Source organism: Martes martes, assembly GCF_963455335.1.
Source record: "Martes martes genome assembly, chromosome: 12".
In the NCBI taxonomy this organism is placed as follows: domain Eukaryota; kingdom Metazoa; phylum Chordata; class Mammalia; order Carnivora; family Mustelidae; genus Martes; species Martes martes.
The window spans coordinates 46,794,895-46,820,173 of NC_137900.1; the positions used below are offsets into that span (position 1 = coordinate 46,794,895).

At 48.3% G+C, this 25,279-nt stretch overlaps 1 protein-coding gene across 2 annotated transcripts in view; it reads left to right on the plus strand.

Annotated features, from left to right (window-relative positions):
• The window catches only part of ADAMTSL1 (ADAMTS like 1), a gene marked incomplete at its 3' end in the record, with an annotated part of 404,822 nt that extends 399,084 nt beyond the window's left edge, over window positions 1-5,738 (plus strand). For both annotated transcript variants that reach the window (XM_080819725.1, XM_080819726.1), the window contains 3 exons: window positions 3,288-3,397; window positions 4,141-4,361; window positions 5,632-5,738. In XM_080819725.1, the coding sequence (XP_080675851.1) occupies window positions 3,288-3,397; window positions 4,141-4,361; window positions 5,632-5,738 (438 nt within the window). The remainder of the gene's footprint in view (window positions 1-3,287; window positions 3,398-4,140; window positions 4,362-5,631) is intronic.
• Between the last annotated feature and the right edge of the window lie 19,541 nt (window positions 5,739-25,279).

The window sequence follows — 25,279 nt, forward strand, 5'->3', positions numbered from 1 at the left end:
GAAAACTGAAAACATTTGTGAAAGAATTGAAGATGACACAAATAAATGGAGAGATATTCTGTGCTTACGGGTTGGAAGAATGAATATTGATAGAAGGTCCATATTGCCCAAAGCAACATACAGATGAAATGCAATCCCTATCAAAATTCCAATGGCATTTTTCACAGAACAAATAATCCTAAAATTTCTATGGAACTACAAAACAAAACAAATAGCCAAAACAATCTTAAGACAAAAAAGCTGGAGGGCCCATGATCCCTAATTTCAAACTCTATTAAAAAGCTACAGGCAGGGGGCACCTGGGTGGCTCAGTTGGTTAAGCGACTGCCTTCAGCTCAGGTCATGATCCTGGAGTCCCAGGATCGAGTCCCACAATCAGGATCCCAGCTCCATGGGGAGTCTGCTTCTCCCTCTGACCTTCTCCCCTCTCATGCTCTCTCTCTCAAATAAATAAATAAAATCTTTAAAAAAAAAAAATGCTACAGGCAATGGGGGGCCTTGGTGGCTCAATTGTTTAAGTGGCTGTCCAGCTCAGGTCATGATCCCAGAGTCCTGGGATCAAGCCCCATATCAGACTCCCTGCCCAGCTGGGAGTCTGTTTCTCCTTCTGACCTCCCCCATCTTATACTCTCTCTCTCTCTCAAATAAATGAAAAAGAAAAAAAGCTAATCAAAACAGTATACAGTATTGGCATAAAAACAGACATTGATCAATTGAACAAAACAGAAACCCAGAATTAAACTCCTGTATATACATATGGTCAATGAGTTTTCTACAAAGACGGAAGAATATGTGATAAGGAAAGGATAGTCTCTTTAATAAATGAGGTTGGGAAAACTAGCCACATACAAAAGAAGGAAAATTAACCACGATCTTACCCCATACACAAAAATTAACTCAAATGGATTAAAGACTTAAACATCTGAAACCATAAAACTCTTATCACACAATGTAAGCAGGTGCACCTGAGTGGCTCAGTCAGTTAAGCATCTGACTCTTGATTTCGGCTAAGGTCATGACCTCAGTGTCATGAGATCAAACCCTGTGTTGGGCTTCACACTGAGCGTGGAGCCTACTTGAGATTCTTTCTCTCTCCCTCTGCCCCTCCCCCGCATTTGTGCTCTTTCTCTCTCAAAAAAAAAAAAAAAAGGTAACAAGGTCCTTTGATATAAGCATTACTGGTTTTCTTTTTTTAATCTGACATGAAAAGCAAAAACTACAAGAGCAAAAATAAGCAATACAACATCATACTAAAAGCTTCCATACAGCAAAGGAAAGCATCAACAAAATGAAGAGGCAAGCTACTGAATGGGAGAAAATATTTGCTAATCATAAATCTAATTAGGGACTACTATCCAAAATATATAATGAGGGGGACCTGGGTGGCTCAGTTGGTTAAGCAACTGCCTTTGGCTCAGGTCATGATCCCAGAGTCCCAGGATTGAGTCTTGCATCAGGCTCCCAGTTCAGCAAGGAGTCTGCTTCTCCCTCAGACCCTCTCCCCTCTCATGCTGTCTCACTCACACTCTCTCTCTCTCAAATAAATAAAACCTTTAAGATCTATGTGTGTGTGTGTGTGTGTGTATTTATATAAGGAATTCATGCAACTTAATAGCCAAAAAAATTTTTTTTTTAATGTGTGGAAGATCTGGATAGATCTTTTTCCCAAAAGATATATAGATGGCCAACAGGTACATGAAAATGCATCTTAGTACATAATCACTACTTGTCAAGAAAATGCAAATCAAAACCACAATGAGCTATTACTTCACACCTGTTGAAATGGTTATTATCAAAAAGACAACAGCTGTTGGCAAGGATACGGAGAAAAGATAACCCCTGTAGGCTGTTGGTGGGAATATAAATTGATGCAGTCACTATGGAAAACAGCAGGGCTATTCCTCAAAAAATGGACAACAGACCTGCCATATGAACCAGCAATTCCACTTCTGGGTAGAATTTATCCAAGGAAAATGAAAATGCTAGCTCAAAAAGACATATGCACCCCCATATTCATTGCATTATTTATAACAAGCAAACATGCACACAATCTACATGGCCATCAGTAGATGAATGAATAGAGTAAGTGTGGTATATAGAGATAATTTGTATCATGGATGCCATTTCATGTGTGTGTGTGTGTGTGTGTGTGTGTGTATGTGTATAAATATATATATATATAATATATATATATTCCATATATATATATATATATTCCATTATATATATTCCATTATATGGAATATATATAATGGAATAATGGAATATTATTCAACCATAAAGAATGAAATCTTGCCATTTGTGACAACATAAACAGATCTTGAGGGCGTTAGGCTAAATGAAAGAAGACACATACCATATGCTTTCTCCTATATGCAGAATCTAAGACACACACACACACACAGAATAGATAGTAGTTGCAAGAAGCAGGGAATTAGAGGGTGAGAGAAATGGTTGAAGGGGGTCAAAAATAAATTTTTTGAAAGATTTCTGCTTATCATTTTGAAGGTGAACAGCTCCCCCATGGACCCTTGGAGTCCAAAGATCCCCAAGAGCCTTTTTTCGAAAGTGACCTGTCAGGGCTGTCTGTCTGCTTACTCCACTCCAGTAGCAGACGCTGGCTAAGGGCCCGCTGCTGTTGCGCTTACAAGGACACTATTGGGCAGGCGGGGTGCTTCCTGTGACGGTCGGGCTCTGGTGACTCTGAGAAAAGCTTAACCGCCTCGAGCAGCACACAGCAGGAGGCCCTGAGCAGGGACTGACTACACATACCTAAGTCTACTTCCGTTCAGCCGCACTGGGTCTAACCTGGAAACAATGAAGCTGAAGAAAGCAAAGAAATGATGGACTTGCTAACCTGAATGAATTTAGCAAGAAAATAACCAACCACATTGCCCCATGGACTGAAGGGGCACCTGGAGGGCTTCTGCCTGAAAGTTGACCACACCACGTTCTTAGTGCTTTCTGCCAAGATCCCTTTGATGTGGTTCGTCTGGGAAGGGAACGCACGTGCTCTGACTGGCTCTACACGACCATTAGCCATTTGCTAACAGAATGCTTACTGACCACAGGAAAGCTAACCATTAATGCCACGGCACAAAGAAAAAAAACCTGCCAGCGAATGTCCTTTAGGTGACACAAAGAAGGGCAAGACGAAATGATCGGAAGGCCCCAGACAAAATGCTCTGAGGGATTCTGTGTCCCACGCAGCCTGAGCATTGCACCCTGCACCCCCCTCGCCACCCTTACCTTGGCTAACATACATGTCACCTTCTTCTGCTTCCCAGTGCAACGGGCCTTGCATCGGGCCTCACCTAGCCGTGCAACACAGACAAGTGTTCTGCCAGACACGGGACGGCATCACCTTACCATTGGAGCAGTGCAGCGCCCTTCCGAGGTAGGAGAAAGCCGCGGACCTCCGTTCCCCAGGCCCTGTGTCAACAGCATGGAAAGACAGTGTTGAGAGGACGTTTCTCCTCCAGCATCCCATGTCCGCATGGTCAGACGCCCTGCCCTTTCACCTGGTTCTCCCTGGGGCCCCCGTTCTCCCAAGAGATAGATGGCCCCGGGGTGGCCTTGCACGTACTCAGTGGGCCAGGCTGGCCTTCTCTTTTGGAGATAAAGAGCACAGAGGGTGCTGTTCCCCTGGGGTTGGCCTGATGCTGCAGGAGACTGGCACTAGCCCCGGGGTGAGCAGGAAGTGAGGCCCACATGGGGGTCACCAGACCTCAAGGGCTCCAGTAGCCCCTCATGTTTGTTGGTCCCCCAGTAGAAGTTAGGCTAAAATGAGGATGCTGATCCCTGGGTCTACAATCATTCCTATCCAGTCCCTGCTCCCAGTCCTACTGGCCTATGGATGTTCCCTTGGGGTGAGGGCTTACGATCCCCACCCAGCCCCTTCCTCTGTCAGCCCCCATCCTGGAGAGACCTCATTCCTGGGCCATGCAGTGATACAGATTTCATAGAGCTGAGTACCCCGAGGCCCAGTGAGAGCCAACGGCCTTCTGAGATCTTACAGCCACTCACCGACAGAGATCAGAACCCACCTCTGCTAGCACCAGAGGCCTGAAGGGCTGCCCGGCCTTCCCGGATCCCACCCCTCCCGCGGCAGACCCTAACCCTGCCCCCCACCTCCCACAGGCCCGTGAGCACCCAGAACTGCTGGTCAGAAGCCTGCAGCGTACACTGGAGGGTCAGCCTGTGGAGCCTGTGCACAGCGACATGTGGCAACTACGGCTTCCAGGCCCGGCGCGTGGAGTGCGTGCATGCCCGCACCAACAAGGCCGTGCCCGAGCACCTGTGCTCCTGGGGGCCCCGGCCCACCAACTGGCAGCGTTGCAACATCACCCCATGTGAAAACAGTACGTGCCAACCCCAAAGAGCCTTCGGCCCATTCCCCATAGGGCATGGGGGCCAAAGAGCAAGCCTGGGGACCAAACCTGAGCCTAGGGCCCACGATAGGGTTTCCCAGGGACAGTGAGCTGGGGCCAGAGTTGGGTCTTTTCAGAAGGGTGCCTGAGAGCAAGCCAAGATGTGTGCAAGGATGTGTGCACTCATGTCCGGGCCATAAAAGCTGGCTAAGTCTGCCCCCGAGGCACTGAGCCAAGCCAGGGGATTGTGGCCCTGAGCAAAGCCAGGTGCTACTGGCCCAGTGCTAGATGAAATCGGCCTCCAGCTTACCTGCAGTAGCTTGGCGGGTACCCAGAGAGGACAAGCAGTGCGTCCCCAGGGGCCAGGCCACTAGACAGAAAGTACTGTCCACGCAAGGAGAGCGCACCAAGCGCCGCCTGCCCATCTGGCCTGCACCCATCAAAACTCCACTTCTGGCAGAACAAGGAGCAGCCACGCTCCCTCCCCACTCCCACCCCAGGGGTGCCCACTGCAAGGGGGCCCCATCCCCTTGAGATCAGATATTCATTCACTCCCCCATTCCTCAAGTTTGGATTCTCCTCTGCGCAACATTGGCATTTGTATCCCAATCGGGTATTCTTTCTTCCTCTGGACCTGAAACAAACTGGAGGTGGGACAAAGGGAAGGGATGAAGACAAAGTAGGAGGCAAAGAAGAAGAAATTTTAGAATGTGGCCATGCACGTGTCTCCCAAATGGGGCCTCTCCGAGCATCAGGTTGCCAAGGCTAAGGCCCCATGGGCACACTGTCCCCTTGCTTATACACCAAGGAGAGGTGATCTTTGTTCTCTGGGTGGCGCTGACCCATCTGTGGCTCAAGAGCTCACCACCATCCATACTAACATTCGGTCTAAGTAGTTCAGACTGTGTTAGTCACAGAGGTCCACCACCCAAATCAGCACCAATATTTAAGGTCCATCTCATTTAGAGCTAGCATGCCACAGTGCTCAGGTCAGGCACAGTCAGGGGAAGGAGGAGAGAGGCTTAGGTGGACAGGGTAAGGAAATAGAGGGGGCCCCCCCATCACCCCGCCCGCCACGGCACCCTGGGGGCAGCCTGGGAGGCATGTGACAGAGGTCCACCAAGGCAGGACGAGACTCCAGGTGCCGGACAGCAGTGGCCCCTCCCGCCCAGGAGCCCACTGACCAAGGCAGACCCCAGCGAGCTCCCTGGGCCCCAGGCCTTGGGCTCTGTTTCACATCTTGCTTCTGTCCCCTTCCCAGTGGAATGCAGGGACACCACCAGGTACTGCGAGAAGGTGAAGCAGCTGAAACTCTGCCAGCTCAGCCAGTTCAAATCTCGCTGCTGTGGGACCTGTGGCAAAGCGTGAAGATGGGGCCCAGGGCGGAACCCCACCCTGGCCACACAGAGGACTCACGCCACCACCTTGGACAGAATTTATGCTTTCTTTGTTTATTTATTGATTGCCCTCTCCCCGCCCCCACCACACACACCCTTGTCTGACCTCCTCTCCCACCCCAGACGGGAGGACTTCACCATGTCCTCTCTCTCAGTTAGCTGGAGGACAGGATGTCGGGGCAAGACCAGGAAAGGGGTCTAAAGGAGGTCGCAGAGCAGACACCTTCCCCACCGTGGGTCCCAGACCGTGGAAGAGGCCAGCATAGCTCCTGAGGACAGCAGGGAGTCGGGGCCAAGAACGGACGAGAGATGGGAGGGGAGGGTGACAGCATTTGTAAAGCCTTGATACAGACTTCAGATCACCAGCTGTGTCTTCCCTGGCAGCATGCTGTCACCCCAGGAGTGTGCTGCTGCTCTGTGTCCTCCTCTGCCTTGGAAAGAGCAGGCAGGGAGGGGAGGACACTGTCAAGAAGAACCCAGGCCAGAACTCAGCGCTTCTGGTGGGGAGCCGTGAGAACTCAAAGCACCAATACACAGCAGTCAGGAGGAGACCATCCAGGGGGGCCTACAGCACACGTGAGGCCAAACACAAAGTGGGGGGAAGGGTACAGAAGCCAAAAGAAGCCTGTACACGGTCCTCAGTGGGGCAGTGCAGGTAGGTGAAGGGAAGGGACACTCTGAACTCTGCTGCACTCCTAGAGGGCACAGGCCCTGGGGGCCCATGCCATGCAGTAGAACACATACCCTCCCCCTTGCACTGGGGGGGAGTCCGCACTCCCCGTGTCATCTCAGTGAACATGCTGCCTCTACACCCAGAGAGAAGCTAGTGGGACCTCAGGCTCTGGTTATGCAGGCAGCACAGCCCTGGCGTTTCTGCCTAAATCACAAGTTCCGCACCACCGCCACCCCAACCCAGGATCAACTGCTGACACGCGCCCGGGGCATTTTGAGGGTGAACAGTCTGGGTTTTCTGCCTAGATGGCTGATGCTGCTCCACTTAAGGGACCGGGGTCAGTGTGCCAGCGAGGACCCACCAGGTCATGGGAGCCACTTCTGGAGCTGGCCAGGACACGCGGTGGGACAACTGGCTTTGTGCAAGCCGTTGCAGGAGCACGATGAGAGCTCCCCTCCAGTTTACACAGCAGCTTGAGGCAGGGGGGCAGGGTGTGGTGGCAAAGCCATAGGGTACCTACAGCTTGTAGGAGGGCCCTCAAAGGCTTTTCAACCTGTTCCCCCCATGCAATGAAATGCTACGAACCTTATGAAAATGAATACCACCCATTTTAGGAATTTATAAGCAAGACAGCAAACACCCTTCCAGAAATGCCCATCAGCTACATTAAAACGGCTGTGGACGGTCTTGTGGCAAACCTGAAATTCTGGGACTATTTGGCAAATTGCTTTCAGCAGAGGGGCTCTGGGTGCGTGGTTTTGGCCACCTCCCCCTGTTGGCCACCGTCATTCAACCCTCAGATCAGCCACCCCACCCCCCACATACAGACTCGAAAAATGCCACTCAGCCCCAGGGCCACCCCTGATACCAGGGTGCCTGGAAGTCAGAGACGGGTGGGGGGGGGGGATGGGCAGTGTAAGAATATTAAGCTGTGTTCTCCGCAGGGGAGCTATGGACAATTAATGTGGGTCTCTTTCTTCCTCACCACAATGGGCTCTAAGAAATCATGTTACTAAAAATCAGTGTCCTGTTTATTTAAAATAAAAGAGAATGTTTTCTATGTCTGTATATCTTTTGTGAATATTTATTAGGATTTCTTGTATAAAAAAAGTGCAATATTAATAATTGTACATTGTCATCCAGAAAACAAAGTATTTGGGGGACTTTTTATTAACTTCCTACGGTTGCGTTCCTGTAATTACTCAGTGGTAATTATTGTATTGTTCCTATTTTTAATAGAACCTGATGTTTAACTCCAGGTCCATTCACTGTGTACAGAATTCATTGTAAAGCTAACATGGGATGACAGGGCAGTAAGAGGGTATTCACTTGTGACGCAATAGTTACGCACGGAACAAAGAAGACCAATTCCGTACTATTAACTGACGTGGTTGGTGATTTCTAGTTCAAAAGCTATGGAAAACCAGTGGCCGATATTTACATTTCCTAAATGGCAGGTGTCCTCCAGCTCCGCCTCGTGTCAGGCTGCAGCAGCTGGAGTGGGTTTCAGAGCCAGCCTGGAGGACCCAGGTTTGGGGTGGGAAGTAGCGAGCTCCTTGCATGAGATGAATGTACATTTACTGTTTGTTCTGTGAATCGTGACTCAGCAGCAGCACAAGGTGATTAGAGCGGCTGAATAATGTGGAAGGAGGCACTTCCTCCTCTAAAACACAAAACTGTATTTATATTTTTTGTACAGATAATACAGCTTATTTATTTAAAACTGGTCGTCTGAGTCTCTGTTAAGCCCAGCCTTCCCTGTCTTATTCTGCCCAGGGGGTGAGGGTGGTTCCCAGCCACTTACAAGGACTTGGCTGACATGGGAGACTTAACGGTTTTCGGCTCTGCCTGGGAAGCTGGGGGCCCGTGCCCAAAGGGCCAGCTCTGTAAGTCAACCCAAAGGAGCTACGTCTGTGGACGTGCACATATTCAGGCTTAGTACGGTCCTTGACAATCATCTCATTTACAGCCCTGCACAGTGGGAAGATGGGAGCCCGGGGACCTTCCAAAAGAAGACCGGGCATCTCTGGAGGCAGGTGCAGACCTGGGTGCAGGGATGTGCACAGTCTGATGTAACCGTGTGCTGAAATCTGGATGGACACCCTTAGTGGGAGCTGACATTTAAAGATCATCACTATGTGTCATCCTCCCATGAGCCCTAGGACCATCACCATTTGTATATAGGTAGACAGAGGCCCAGAGAAGGCTGGGGTCAACCAGCGGGTGGAACAGGGATCAACCTCCTAGAAGCCTGGCTTTTTAGCCAGAGCCATTTTCCCACCCGCTCTGCCAGCTCCGGCTCCTGTGCGTAGGAGCAGACCGTGCCTGGCCACCTTTGTGGGCCCTGTTCTTCCCTACTGCTTGAGGACAGTGGGACATGTTACTGGAGTTGTCACTTTCTCATCCCCTAAAATCTATTCTGATGGCATTCTAAGGCCCCAAGCTCCCAATTTGTAAAACATTTTAGTAGAAATAAAGCTACAGTGGGAAGCACAAGAGAAAAATCAAAGTGCACGTGGAGTTTTGGTTTTGTTTTTGTTTTTAATCAACTGGCTCCTGCGAACAGGCAGCCAGTCCCCAGGCCCAGAGGATGGCCACACCAGGACCTTGGTGGGAGGCGCCTGAGAGGACCCCCCCAGCCTCAAAGCCCAACTCCAGCCTGTCTTCCAGCAACTCACGCAGCATATCACAGTCTGTTAATCCATGTAAAAATAAACCAGAAAGCTCTTCCTGAGATTCCAGTTATTTTCTAAGGACTTTTAGGTTTCACTTGAAAGAAAAAGCCAATGCTAGAACTATAAATACTCACATGCCAGAAACCAAATAATATCCTACAGAGACCCCGGGGTGGTGGGGCGGGGGGGAGTTGGGTGGGGGGAGGTTGCAGAATGAGTCAGAGATGCCAGAGCAAAAACCCAGGAAGTTTCAAATGGTGGGATGGGCGCAAACAGAACGTATGGAAAAACTTCCAGCCAAAATCACAGATTTCAGCGGGGAGAAAGGAGAGATTCCTAGAAGGATGCCACCAACCACAGTATAAAAGTTTGGAATCTAAACCGCAGGCCGGTCCCAGGGTTGGAATTCCTCCTACCAGAGACCCCTTGCCTAGCCTCTGAAGTTTCCAGGCCTTTGACAAGATGAGCCCAGAAAATCTGGGGCCCAGCCAGACCAGAGTGATCACTAACCTCCAAAGCTCATCCAGGCCTCAGTTTCCTCACCTTTAGAAAGAGGATGTCTCACAGGAGAGGGTTTTTGTGAGAAAACTAGGTCATTCGCACTGAGGAAACCTGTGATCGCCCGGCACGTCGCTGAAGCATCCACTGGGTGTTAACCATTCTTATCACCCAAGCTACCCTGAAGAAGGGAGGTGAGGGACCAAGCTGGGCAGCATTCGTGCTCTTTCATATCCCCATCATCAGCTTTGCAGGACTGTCGCCGTGTTTCTGTTTTCGACTGAGAAGGACATCAGTCATTGCTGCCAAGTTCAGCACTACACAACAGCGTAAATATACACAACAGCGTAAATATACACAACAGCGTAAATATACACAACAGCATAAATATACACAACAGCGTAAATAGGAACGGCCTTAGTGAACCAAAACCTGTGTCTTGGAAAATAACAGAATAGTCCATGGTACCAACTCCAAGACTCACCAGAATATTCACATACTTTCAGAAATACTTCCCAGGACAGGTGTTGTCTGGTAATCCCAATGTATAAATCTAATTTTAATTCAGAATACCCACATGTACACAGAGCTACCATTTCTTTCGATTTACTTAAAAATCACAGAGAATTGTTCATTCAAAAGCAAACTTATGTGTAATATAAAAGCTCAAATGAAGGCTATCTCACTTACCAAGGGGTAGACTTTCTTGCAAACAGCACGCTATTATCCCCTCACCTCCTCCTGCCAATAAATCTAAAGAAAATAACCCAATTTTCTTAATGGTTCTCAGCTAAAGTGAGACAAGTTAGAGCTCAATAATCTATCTGTGGGCCTCCCCAAAAGAGGCAAATTCATCCACAAAGGGTAAGGGAATTGTGGGTTGAAGAGAAGGATAGAGCTCTTGGAAATAACCCAATCCAACTGTTGAGTGAATTACCCAAGGGTAAATTAGGAAACAAAATAAGGTAACATCCCCTAGGTTCGGTCCCTCTCTGTACCTCATTTTGGTCAGTGAACGAGCCACGACTTAAAGACTTTAGGATTCAGACTCAGTACACACGGAGTATGAGTTAAATCAGGGAAGGTTATCTTCCCGTATCACATACTGTCAAAGAAGAAAGTACTGGTGTGGACACAAGCCTTCATCAGTACAGAACTGAAAGCTCAATGAATCTACCCATCCTGTAAAAAGCTAAGGCAGACCCCAAATTATCGTCTGTCCCCGCCCACCCATGCTGTCCACGGGGAGATGCTTTTAAAGGTCAAAGGTGGGCAAGCTCCTCGGAGATTGTTATCTTTGGCTGAAGCTCAGCCTCTTATTCATAGCACCCCAAGGTTTTCCACTGTTGGCTGCTACCTCTAACCTGGAAGGCAGAGATGGTAATCAAGCTTTTGCTCACAAAAACTGGGCTGTCACCTTGCCTGTCAACTCGAGGTTTACAACTTCACTCAGATGGGTTCTGGGAAGCACCTGGTCCCAATCAACCCCATGTGTCACGCTTATGATAACACAATATACAGATGTCACTCACCTCTGTGTTTTCCAAAGGCGAAATCCATCTTCAACCAAGAATTTCCCAGGCCGCTCCTAAAGATATGGTTTATATATGTGTAAACAGAAATTAAATGTGCAGTTTTATGTGAGTGAAGAGAAGGCAGACAGTGGGGAATGGTTCTCCTGCTGAACATAAATAATGTTTGTTTAAGCAGAATGTTGAGGAGGGCCTGAGAGACTGCGCGGTCAGCATCCAGACCAGAAAGCATGCCTCGGAAACCTGCCTCCTTTTCCAAGATGACATAAACAGCCCTCCTCGGGGCCTTTGTGATGGCCAGGGTTGACCTTGTTACAAATCCCATAAAGGAAGGAAGACAAGCTGTGAACAACTTAGTTACCAAGTGAGCAACTCCAGGAAATACTTAATGGTCAGGGCAGGGGGCGTGCTGATGGAATGTGTCATTGGGCTTGATTTTCTGCTCCCCAATCCTCGACATCATTTCTTTAAATAACAATGAAGGGGCCAGGAAATTACTTAGCTGAGGTCACTGAAGGATGACGAAGTTGTTCGGTCCACCATTTAGGTAGTTCTGTCCTACAGCTGAAGCTCGGCATGTCACAGGCCCAGGGCCAGGGCCAGAGCAGGTGCCAAAATGATGGACCAGTCACAGTCAAGCTGAATGTCTTCACCTGCACAAGCCCTTCCTATTAGGATGGAGATACAGTAATGACCTGAGAGCAGCCCTCCATGATTTGAATCCTCCACTCCCTCTGCAATGGGAAGGTCTAGCCTCGGCACCAAGGTCTTACTGAGATGGACAATAACCAAGTCCTCATCTGGTCCTAGTGGACCTCAGTCTACCTCCCACCCACCCCACACCACCCCCTCCAGATAAGCCTTTATCCCATCTCCTCTCCTCTCCTCCCTGATTTCTCTTCCTACCACTTAACTTCCTCTTCCCTAAACAACAATCCTGAGCTGGGCCCAGTCTGGACCCTGGGGACATGAGGGTGGAAAGCCAAGTCCCTGCTTTCAGGGAGCTCAGAGTCCAGTCAGGAAAGCAGATGCATCTCACCACAAACGCCAACATGTCCTACTCTCTGAAGTCCCAAGTTTTGGGGGAATCTCCAGCTCGGTTTTCTTCCTCATTTGGTTCTTTCCACAGTCAGCACCCAGGGATTGCTCCTTTCATTCCTCATCCTCTCTCAGCAGGACTTTGCAAAAGTATCCTGACAGAATAAATCTACTCTCACCCACTCTCTCCTCCAATCCACTCCCCACACGGCAGCTAGAACTATTGTTATACTGCCTGCAAAGACATCAGTGTAAACTGAGGCATATGTGTAAAATTGCCTTAAATCTACACCTCAGAGACAGTTAGCTCACACTGAATTACCCCGTCATAAATCCACCCTCCAAAAGTGATCACTGCAAGCCTTATCAAATACGGTTATCTAAGTCTGCAACAGAGGGTTTGTTCATTACAACGAAGTTCGTTAATTACATACCAGTGAAATGAGCCGTTCTGAAGGTCTGGAAAGCCTACCCGGCACCAGCGCCCCTGTGAAAACCAGTCAAAGAATCCGGCAAATCCAACATCCTGGAGCCCCAAGTCTAGAGCTGGCTTTGGTTCTGTGCCTGCCCCCACCTGGCTTAGTTTGCTAGATTTGACTAGAGACGTTTTGGGTTGATCTTATTGTAGGAACATTCACCCTGAAGTAACTGTCAGAGTGCCTAGGGTTGGACAAAAGGACTTGAGTTCAAAGAGCAGGTTATAGGACTCTGTTGGGCCAGTGTGCTAACCTTTATGTCTGTGCCACAATTCGGGCTGGGATTGTTTTCGGTGAAACACACCACCTTAGGGAGTGAGGCTGAGTAAGTGGAGACAGAGTTCCAGCCTCTCTCCATGGAGCAACCCATTTTGCCAAGATAACCCAGAAATCGGTGATAAGCCAAAATGACTTGAATCTACCCACAAAGAGATCGTCTCAAAAGATGGTTTGGGTTATACCAGTCCTCGATTTCAAAACCTTGCACACCTTCCCACTAGTGTCAGGATAAGGAATGGACTCCTTAAAATGTCCTGAGGTGCCCTGTAACCTCATCTCTGGTCACTGTCTCTGGGCGACCGGCCTCAGTTCCTTGAAAGCCCCATGATTCATTCCCTTTCCCCTTCTTACCTTCCCAGAAGCCCTAGAATACCAGCCAGCACACCCACCACCACCTGCTCTCTCCTTGTGAGGTCTTTCCTGGGACCCAGTACAGGCAAATATGGAGGCTATAAAATGTGTCCATAATACTTCCTCAAGATTGCTGCACTTAACAACTTTTTCCCCCGCTGCCCTGCAGCAAAGCTGGGAAGCTGGGCCCCTCAGCTCTTTGACAGAGAGATGGATAGAGCCTGAGACCCAAAGTCAATGTCAAAGGCAGGGAATCCTGTGTTCACAAAGCTCTCTCCCCACCCCAGCTCTCTTTTCTTCCCTCATGGCACATATCCACTTATTATAGGGCCAGGTTTGGATTTGTGGCAGAAAAATAGAATAAAATTACAATTATTTATACTATCCCCTCCACTTTTTTTTATTACTAAAGTATAATTGACACATGTTTTATTAGTTTCAAGGGTACCACACAGTGATTCAACAATTCTATATATTACTCAACGCTCACCATGATACATGCAGTCACCATCCATCACCGTGAAATGTTATCACAGTATTAGTGACTATGTGCTGTTTTATCTCTGTGACCTATTTAATTTATAACTGGAAGTTTGTACCTCATAATCACCTTTATTTCACCCATCCCCCCACAGACCTCCCCTCCAGCAACCACCAGTTTTTCTCTGAATTTAAGAATCTGTCTGTTGGGTTGTTTTGTCTTTTAGATTCCACGTATGAGGGAAATCATATGGTATTTGTTTTTTTCTGACTTACTTCTCTTAGCATAATACCTTCTAGGTCCATCCATGTTGTCGCAAATGACAAGATCTCACGCTTTTATGGCTAATAATATTCACCCATTTTGTGTGTGTGTGTGTGTGTGTGTACACACACACATATACACCACATCTTTATTCATTAATCAGTGGACACTTGGGTTACTTCCTTATCTTGACTACTGCAGATAATGCTCCACTAAACATAGAGGTGCATAAATGATCAATCTAGGACAAAGGAGGCAAGAATATACAATGGAGAAAAGAGGGTCTTTTCAGTAAACGGTGCTGAAACAACTGATGAGCTACAAGCAAAATGAAACTGAACCACTTTCTCACACCACCCACAAAAATAAAGCAAAATGGATTAAAGACCTAAACTTGAGATCCGAAACCATAAAACTCCTAAAAGAAAACATAAGCAGTAATCTTGTGGGCTTAGCAACATATTTATGCACATGCCACCTCGGGCAAGGGAAACAAAAACAAAAACTGTTGGAACCAAAATAAAAAGCTTTTGCACAGCAAAAGGAAACCATCAACAAAACAGAAAGGCAACATAGTGAATGAGAGAAGATATTTGTGAGTTATATCCAATAAGATGTTAATATCAAAATATATTTTAAAAATCTGTATGACACACACAGAAAAATCTGATTAAAAAATGAACAGAGAACCTGAATATATATTTTTTCCAAAGACATCCCAGTGTCTAACAGATACATGAAAAAATGCTCAACATTACAAGTCACTGGGGAAACACACATCAAAACCATAATCAGAGATCACCCCACACCTGTCAGAATGGCCAGTATTAAAAAGACAAGAAATGAAGGCGCTGGATGGCTCAGTTGATTAAGCATCTACCTTTGGCTCAGGTCATGACTTCAGGGTCCTGAGATCGAGCCCCGCATGGGGCTCCCTGCTTAGCGGGAAATCTTCTCCTTCTCCCTCTGCCCACCCCCCACTCTCCCACTCGTGTTGGCGAGGATGTGAAGAAGAAAGAACCCTCGTGCATTGTTGGTGGGAACGTAAATTAGTGCAACCACTGTGGAAACAGTATGGAGTTTCCTCAAAATATTAAAGAAATACTATATGAGGGGTTCCTGGGTGGCTCAGTGGGTTAAAGTCTCTGCCTTCGGCTCAGGTCATGATCCCGGGGTCCTGGGATCGAGCCCCACATTGTGCTCTCTGCTCAGCAGGGAGCCTGCTTCCCCCTCTGTCTCTCTCCACCTGTCTCTGTGCCTACTTGTGATCTCTCTCTGTCAAATAAATAAATAAAATCTTTAAAAAAATACCATATGATTCAGTAATTCTATTTCTGGGTATTTACCCAAAGAAAATGAAAACACTTATTTGAAAAGATACATATAATATCCACTCTTCTAACCAGATTCCCAAAACAATGATCTTTTGTTCTGCTGAAATGATGGTGGGTAGGAATACACAAGAAAGTGACCAAGAAAAGTTAAACTGTATGATGTGATAAAAGGACAGAGAGATCCTGAGGAAGAAGACCTGAATGACTGTGGCTGGAGAGACTGGAGTAGGGAGAGGGGAGGGAGGGAAGGAGAGGCAGGCCACAGTCTCAAGAAAGCCATGCTCACCCTCCAAGCGGACTCCTGCCCTCCTCCTCCTCCCTCAAAACACTCAGCACAAGGACAGTGATGTGTCGAATCCTGGTGTCTGGAACCCTAACTTCCGAAAATCCATTCCTATATACTTAAGACCCCTTTCTCCCTATGGGTCATAGTGCAGAAAAGGGAAACAGAGGAAAAGTTTCTAGAAATCACAGGACGCTCTGGGCACCTCTTCCCAGGGGCCACACCAGGGCACTAAATGGAAGGGCCAGGCCAGTCTCCGTGCAGAGCCTCCTCAGAGACCCTACTACACACCTCACTTCTCAGGAGGAAGCCTGCTGAGTCATCTAGCCTTCAGATGTCCCCCCAGGCCTCCCCAAACTCTGTCCTCCTTATCTCTGCCACCCAAGTTTCTGGAGTCATGCTTGATTCCCGCTTCCTCTCACCGCACCTCCAGTCAGTAACTCCTTGTGGCCTGCCTTCAGAACACGCCTTTTCTCATCAGCCCCCTCCCACAGCCAAGTGCGGGCTGTCTCACCCTCTAGGCAGTAAGCTTCCTGCCAGGTCCCCCGCAACCCCCTCACAGCAGACTGGGTGACCACAGGGATGGTGAAAGCATATACTAGATCTGGGCACTTCTCAGCTGCAAACTTCATATTGGCCCCCTTGGAGTAAGAGTCAAATTCCCGGCCGTGGTCTCTACAGCCCTCACAGAAATATGCCCACCTCAGAGCCTTCCCTCTATGCATTCCCTGCAGTCATCTCCTCCTTCAGGGCAGCCCACCATCCTGATGACCAGAGCTAAGGCAGGCCTTATGGGGGACAGGAGGAGGAGGAGACACGTAAGATAGGACGTGCAGAAGGAGAGGACAGGGTTTTGAAGTCACTAACCCTCGGCGGGGGGATGGCTTGGATGGAGTAATGGAAAATAAAAGCCAGGGAGATGCTGGAAAGCACCTGAGGACCATCTGGGCAGGTCCCAGGGAGGTGTCCCTGGAACAAGAGCTTAGTGAGAACCACAGCAGGCCCAGAAGTCTGGAAAAGGGCCCCATGACAGCCTTGAGTCAGATGGGCCCCCAGGGCGGACGGCAAAGGTAAGAGGTTTCACAGCATCTCCAGAGCTGTGGAACCCTCAAAAGCTTGGTAACCAAGAGGTAAAACCTCCCTAAATCCCACCATTTGAGAGATTATAGTAAAACAAACACAACACATGTGACTGCATGTTACTGAATCACCAGATGAAAATACCTTTTTCCTGGAAAAAGCCCAAGGGATCTTTTTCCTATAATAAAGAAAATCTAGTCTTAAATGATTATCTCTAAAAAAGAACTGAAAAATGTAAAGGTCCCTTCAGGGGCACCTGGGTGGCTCAGTCAGTCAAGCATCCGACTCTTGATTTTGGCTCAGGTCGCCATCTCAGGGTTGTGGGATGGAGCCCCACATCAGGCTCATGCTGGGTGTGGGGCCTGCTTATGATTCGCTCTCCCTCTGCCCTTCCCTCACCACTAGGGCATGAACTCTTAAAAAAAAAAAAAAAAATTAAAGATCCCTTCAAATACCCTTCAGCTCCTGGATATCATCATTCATTCTCACGTATTAGTCTTGTCAGTAAGCAAGCATTGTGTAAAGAAATCCTATTAGAGGGGCGCCTGGGTGGCTCAGTGGGTTAAAGCCTCTGCCTTCGGCTCAGGTCATGATCCCAGGGTCCTGGGATCAAGCCCTGAGTCGGGCTCTCTGCTCGGCAGGGAGCCTGCTTCCCCCTCTCTCTCTGCCTGCCTCTCTGCCTACTTGTGATCTCTGTCAAATAAGTAAAATCTTTAAAAAAAAAAAAATTGGAACCCAAGCAATATTTTTGTAGCTTTTTGCATGTATCCAGAAGCAATTAGCAAGAAGTCTGAGCTCTGAGCACAAGGGGCAGTGGAGAATCTCTCACGCACATACAGTTCCCATTCCCCGAGCTTAGACACCTGTACACCGCACAACCCCCAAAAGGCATTTGAAATTCACTCCTTACTCTCGACATCAACAGCCTCCTGCCTCTCTCTGGTCTTCCCCTTCTTTCACATCCCCGGCAGCCTTCCAATGTTCACCCACCTTGTTCTACAAACATCATTTCCTCCACTGCCCCAAGTTACTTCTCCTGCCTGAGCCCCCATTTCCCGCCCGAGCTGGGGGATGACGACGAGAGCCTGGGGGCAGGTGTGGATGCTGGGAGAGGTCCCGTGCTGTTGCTCTCAAAGCTCGACAGCGCTCCACGCCAGAGAGAACACTCATGTCCACTGTCTGGTAAATGAACTTTCCCAGGCTCCCTGTGCACTGCACTCTGGCAGTGCTAGAACCTCCCATCTATCAAGAAGTCAAACAATTTCAACGGTCAGCGACCCCGATGTTTCAACACTTAAGAGTTGACCCTGTGGCATGGCAGGATCGACTGAGGTTCGTAAATCATCAGAGAAAGGTTCAACCACATGTGTGCATGCATACGTATTTTATTGTATTCTAAACATGTTCAAGAAAAACATATGATGAGCACTTGGCAGGGTTTCCCCATGTGTGTTCCAACAGGTTTTACACAATAAAAGGGCTCTATTGTCCGAGTTGGAAACGGTTGTTTCTGCCAGCTCAGCATTCATCCCTCCCCTTGCCAGAAAATTATCCCTCGGCTTCCTTTGGGGACGCCTCCCCTCCCAAGCCCTCCTACAGTTCCTGTAGTCTGCACGGGGTTGACCTCACCCATACACACTACTCAGTCTAGGGGTGGACCCTGATTCAATCCTGGACAAGGAGGATTTTCTTCCTCCCTGGCCGTGGCAATCAGTTCAGGGATCAGTGGGAGACTCAAGCCAGGCAACAGAGACTCATGTCAGAGATTTTTACTGGAACCACTGGAAGGGAGAAGCCCTTGGGCTAAAAGGATGTTATAAGGTTCAAATTGCTAGAAACCACCACATGCAAAAGGCCTAAGAAGGCAATAGAGAAGAAAATAAAGCAAAAGATGAAGACCAAGCACCCATCACATCTCCTTCAAGCTCCTGGATTCAGCTATGTCTGAATCCCACAGATAAAGCCTTAGATTGTTCAGTTGACTGAATCAAAAAATTCCCTTTTTTGCTTGAGGACTTGTAATTGTAAGAATGCTAATTTGCGTACTGGATTATACAAAGTGGAACAAGTTTCCTATACTGTAAGCTTTCACAGAGCCTTCAAAATATTATTATGCAGTATGAAACTCAACAGGGTGCTAGAATCTGCAGCTTTTCCCAAACTTCAGCGGCCAGTGCACTTTTTTTGAAGACCATATCACAGTTTCTATCCCGTAGAAAACACCTTCAGAAAAGCTATTAGGTATTACCTGTAGGTTAACCTCCTATTCAAACACTCCAAAGCTCCATTCCCTTATAATTCTGGACAAATGAGACCAATAGGAATTCATTTATCCAACACTGTTGATGCATTTGCCCAGACTTTAAAAATGTAGGTGTAGAATTTATCATTTGTATTAAATTGGGCTCCAAAGCAAAAACTACAGGTGACTTTTCCAAACTTCATAAAATGTATGTGCAAGTGTGTATGTATGTACTTTTTAAATTATTATTCCTATGTTGGGGTCACAATTTCCGAGCTGCCCTACTTTTGAGTTCTACATTTTAAACCATTTTTTGGTCTCGAACTCCACTGCCAAGCTGTCCTTTCTGGTTAGGTCTCTGGCTCGGAAGCAGAACCCCCTGCTGCTCTTCTGAGGACTAGGAAACCAGATAAGAGAAGCTCACTGGAACGGTGTTTTAAAAAGAAGGAAAGAAGGGAGGGAGGGAGGGAGGAAGGAAGGAAGGAAGGAAGGAAGGATAAACGGCAGAGAGGAGCCAATATGAGCAGAGTAGCACCAGGCTCGGGGGCATCTCCTGCTTAAAGTACCTGAGTTTCCATACATGAAACGCAGATCAGGGATTTTGGCAACTCAAAGGCAGCATGTGTCCAGGCTCTGGCCTCAGTTTTGGACATGGAAGTTTCCAAATAACTGGCCTTCGATAACAGGAGGTGTTACAACCCTGAGCCAAACCAAGAGCCACTCCCAAATGATAGTAAGCACTGAACTCTTGCTTAGGAACTTTAAAATGAAAAAGTGGGGTTTGTGGGGGTTTTTTTAAGTCCAGGAGAGAGCCTATCATCCCCAAAATTCCATTTCTTAGTTTATAAGTCATTCACTGGCAGAGATGCCAAATTTTCCTCATTTTTCAAGCATTCCGTCTGCCTATGTTTCTCAAGTCGCTACTTGCCTGCTTCAAGGGTATTTGTGGGCTCCCCTGTTTTATGAGCCCGTGACATAAATTGGAAGGGGATCGGGGCAATGAGAGAGTGACCGTGCTGCCCCCCTTGCCAGTGAGAGAATAGCCTGGGCCCTGGGGAGGTAGGCAGGGTGCTGGTGGGCAGGCAGGCTGGTTTGGGCACAAAAAAAGCCAAGAAAATCAGTGTTAAGATTCCATCACAGGGGGGCACCTGGGTGGCTCAGTGGGTGGAGCCTCTGCCTTCTGCTCAGGTCATGATCCCAGGGTCCTTGGATCGAGCCCCGCATCGGGCTCCCTGCTGGGCGGGGAGACTGCTTCCCCTCTCTCTCTCTGCCTGCCTCTCTGACTACTTGTGATCTTTGTCTGTCAAATAAATAAATAAAATCTTTAAAAAAAAAAAAAAAAAAAGATTCCATCACAGGCGTGGAAAGCTCCTGAATCCTTTTGGTTAATACGAACCTGGGCTTGCTGCCACACCCCAAGTCTTGACAAGAAAAACCCATCAGGACTTGTCATGTTGGTGTCCAAAGATCCAGAGACAGGGACCAGGGGCACCTGTGATGCAGAAGTAGGACGTATAAAGCACAGCCCAGCCTAGCATTACCCTGATGCCTTTTCCAGAATCCAGAGCATATGTTCTGGAAGGTTTACAGGCTCTGGGGCTCGTGTTGCACCCCCAACATGGGGAGGAGCCAAGCACCTGCTCAGCCAGGCGTGTGGAAATTCCAAGCCTGCTCTGCCAAAGAAAACACCCCTGCTGCCTGCCACCCCCCATATTTATGTTCAGAAGGGCCTCTGTCTTCCTGCTTCCAGGCTGCTGACCAGATGTGGGCTGGGCGGATGGCAGGGCAGGTCCGAGGAGCCAGGGGGCCATTTAATCTGCAACTAGAAGCTGTGCACACCCCCACCCAGCCGCTTACTTCCTCTTGGCAACCGCACAACTGAAAAGCACTTGGAGAGGAAGCCGATTCCTTCAGCTCATCTTTATGCCCCAAGCACCAGATCCCAAAAGGGGGCATCACTGTGGAAAGGTATGGGCATGCGGATCCCGTTGGCTCGGAGCTGTCGGTTTCACGCCTGCTTTAGAGGCAGAAGCTTGGAGTGGGGGAGAGGAGGACAGTGATCCTAACTAGTATGTTATTTCCAATATATTCATAGCATCAAGACTGCAATGAAAGGTATTCCGGGGACACAGCATGAAAGCAAAACCATGAGACAGACTGTTTGCTCCCCCAGTCACCCCAGCGTGGAGCCTGACCCCGGCCAGGACTGGTCTTCCTCATGGCTCTACCAGGCTGCGGTCTCTGCTCAGTGGCCGGCTGTCCTCAGTGGCCGGCTGTCTCCGAGCCACCCCCACCCCAGACCTTCCCTCTCTGGGAAACTGCTGGTGATACCTGAGAAGGGTAGGAAGGAGGATGGGTGAGGTCAAGGATGCAGGTGGGGGGAGCACCGTCTAATGCCATGGGCACTGGCTTAGAAACAGCCTGTGGTTCAGAAGTGAGTGGCCCCCACCAGGGCCCCCACCACCTGAACACACAGGTTGACCTGGTACCTATGCCACACTGCCCACGTTTGCCCTTCTGTCCACTCGGGGTTGTGGGGGGGGATGTCGCCCTCTAGGTATGCTGTCCAGTTAAGAAAATGCCCACAAAATCCCATCTGTGCTTTATCACCTTTAGCTGGGTCCAGCTACAGAGGTCAAGGGCAGCCTCCCTGTTTGTGCTGGTCTCTTTCCTGCCCCACTCACACACCACACAGTAAACTATAATAAAGCAATAATGAAATCATCAAATGCTCTAGTGAGGAAGATGGGAGGAGGGTCGTCAGTGGACAACGGGTTTCAGGAAAGGTGAAGGAGACAAGAGGGAGATGGGAGAATGAAGACTGAGAAACACAGAAGGGAAGCCACAGCTTCGAACAAAACTGTCCCAAGAGCACTAGAGCTGAGAGGGAGCAGGCGTGCAAGGCAGAGCCCAGCAGGGGTTCAGGTTTGGAAACACCAGGCACCATAGAAAGCAGGGGGACAGATGGTGCTAACAATGGCGATGGCATCTCCACCCTCCTGGACTAGCATCTTAGATCCAACCTGAGAAAGGGAGGCTCGTCCTTCAAGACGTGGACCCTTGTGAACACGCAAGTAGTATTAGAATCCAAGGTCCTTTAACCTATTCTTAGTGCTGTGTTTATACCTTAATTGGGGGGGTCAAGTAAAGAGGGGGTTCCTGATGACCAAAACTGAGAGTGATGTACCAGGGCCTTGACTCATGTAGCTGGCCCACTGTCCAGTCAGCCAGAGGATAGGGCCTGCCCTGCTGACGGCACAGGCAGGAAGACACCACTCTGGGGAGTGGGACCTCATCCCAGCAGATGCCCTATCTGTGGGATCACCTGGTTTGGGCAGCACAGCTCAGGGCTTCCACACCGACAAATCTCACTAGCTGCAGCCCATCGGCCACACTGAGAGACTCTGCTTTCCACCAATAAGATAGAGTTTGGGGGCCACCTGGGTAGCTCAGTCGGTTAAGTGTTCCACAACCCTTACGTGGAAGCCGGATACACAGAACTGATTAACAAGAAGCAGCCTTGACAGGGCAAGGGGGGGGGGGCCATCTGCTCGGCTCTCCCTGTTTCCCCCCTCCTGGCCCCAGTTACTCCCTAAAATGCCATTTCCAGGGAGCACAGGGAGCAAGCCCAGCCCAGAAAAATCAAAAATAATTATGGGGTGGAGGAAAGGTGAAAATTTCCCTTTGTAAATTAGGTCAAATAGAACACATGAGCAGTCCTGTTTACCTTCGCACTTGAGAACAATGGCCCATAAAATCATGAGTAGATTCAGCGAGGCAGAAGTCAGCAGCCACCTTCATCGTCTTCATCATCCTCACCTACACCTAAATGAGAGTTAACCATACTCCAGGGCAGAGCAATGGACATATAGTCTATCACCGACACCAACAATGAAGCCATGGGTGCACGACTGCTATTACTCACATTTTAAAGAACTTGCCCGAGGTCTCCTAGCCAGCGGGTGACAAGGGCCAGGAAGTGAGCCCAGGTCTCCCAGACTTCCTCCTTACACATATGTTCTAACCGCTGGGTTCCACTAGTCCCCATAAGAGCTACTTGGATCCCCCTTTCTGTACTTTCTGTGTTTCCCATATTTTTTACTGTATTAACCACTTTCATAATAAGGTTATTTTGAGACCAAAAAAGGACAGAGAGCAGGGGAGCACAGATTCCTTAATTCTGAGAGAAGCTGGCAAGGTAGGGATGCCCTAAGTGGCTCATCCTGCCTGGAATCATCTATCCACCCTTCTTCAGCTTCTTTGTACTCACCAGAAACATTAGAAAACCTTCTCAGTCTTGATACACTGAGCACCATTCTCTTACTTCACTGACAAAGTGGGAGAGAGAAGCAGGAAGTATAAGGGAATTAAAATTCCCAATCTATCAAAACAGACCATGTCTAAAATCAATAAGTCAACCAACAATAGTACATGCATATGAATTATGAACATTAAGGAAAACATTAGCAGAAACAGATAAAATAATTTTAAATTCTTCTCTGGGGAAGCAATAACGGGGGAGGCCAACTGCTAGAGCCTAAGAGATTGTTGCATTTTTATAAGCATCTAGCACTACGTGGCTTTTCAAGTCAACTGCCAATATTTCTCTGATTTGTCAAAGTTACAAAATGAAAGTAATAAAACCTACCCTCCTAGTGGTCTCCTTTAGCTTCATGCACTCCAGGGAGGAACTCAGAGAAAATGCGGATTGATGTGCTTGTGGAGCCATGCGAAGACAGGAGGTACCCGGCCCCGTGGGAAGAGCACTGGCTGTTGAATCAGACGGCTGGGTTCTGATCTTGACCTTGGTGCCCCCATGCTGTGTGGCCTTCGGCAAGGTGCATCAACTCCCTGAGCCTCTCTACCCCAGAGAGGCAGGTATCCAGACCCCATATAAGCAGCAAGAGGATTAAATGATTTTGATCCCAACCCAGTGATACAAACCAACCTCTCAGTGAGGCTGAAAGGCATGGGGACCTGAGAGGTCTGGGCCAGGTGAGCGACAGCCTTGGAAAGATGGGACCCCAGGTAAAAGATACAGGTTTCTCACCCATGAACCAGGTACTGAACCTAAACCCAGGTCTCCAGACTTGAGCTGAAATTTCCTCCTCCACACACTGTTCCATGGAGTAGATTTAGGGTTCTTGACCTCAGAAGGGAAGTGAATGTCCCAGGTGTCAGCCTGCATCACTCTGAGTGAGGTTCACCCACACTGTGAGCCCATCCAACCCTGGCATAGGCCCTCTTGGACAAAATCTTTCTTCAATTCTTTCCAATAAAAAAAAATTTTTTTAATCACCAAATTACTTAGCCTTAGTATCAAGCATTTGACCCAAAAGAGAAACCTCCAGCCCTTTAGGGCAGGGTCCAATTCATCACTATGTCAAGCTTTGTCACAAGTCTGGTCACAGCTGTTATTTTAGGAAAAGCAGATCTAGGCTTCCAAGAACATGCCCAGCATAAGCTCCAAGCACTTTAAAGAGCTCACAGTTTCTGCTCACAGTCCAGGGGGAGCCTGACAACTACCCAGTTGTCAAGGGTCCCTTGGCCTCCCCCTTGTCCTGGAATCAGGGCCAGCACTGGTTTGGGGGTAAGAGAGACCTGGCAGGTCCACGCTCCCCTGGGACTGCCACAGGATACCTTTCTCCCCTCTCCACTTCCTGTGCCTAAAAACACCCAGGCCCCATTCAGACAGCACTATTCTTGCCAGTTTGTCATGGCATGAGATGGTAGAAAGATGCCCTGTAAAGCAGCCCTGGGGAGAGAGAGAGAACACAGAATTCCAGATGGAGTTCAAAGTACACCCATCAGTACTGGAGTACAATGGGGGCCATAGTCTGAAATCTCCCCAAAGGCCCCAAGGAACACAGCCCATTCTCTGCATAGACAGCACGTAGGAGTGAACTCATAGACCTGCAGATTCATTCCCCCAAAAATAAAGTTTATTCTTCAGCACTTCATACTTGGCAAGAGTTAATTGCAATGTCAAGTCATACAATGATTAAATTCAGAAAAGATTTCTGGTTCAGAGAAAAACCCTTGAGACCAGCTTTGATTCCATCAGCACATGGTAAGGGACCCAAGTGAGAGAGGCAGCAGAAGGAGGGTTAAGGGGAATACTTAGCCAGTGATTAAATGTCATTTCCTTGAGTCAAGCGATTCTCATTTTATTCAAGTGTCCTGGAAAATGACGATGAACTTTTTTTTTCATTTTGGGGAATTCTTTTTTGGCCAATGAATAACTCTCAATCATCTGCTTTTAAAAGTATTGTGCAATTTCTAAGGAACGATTAAAAAAAAAAAAAA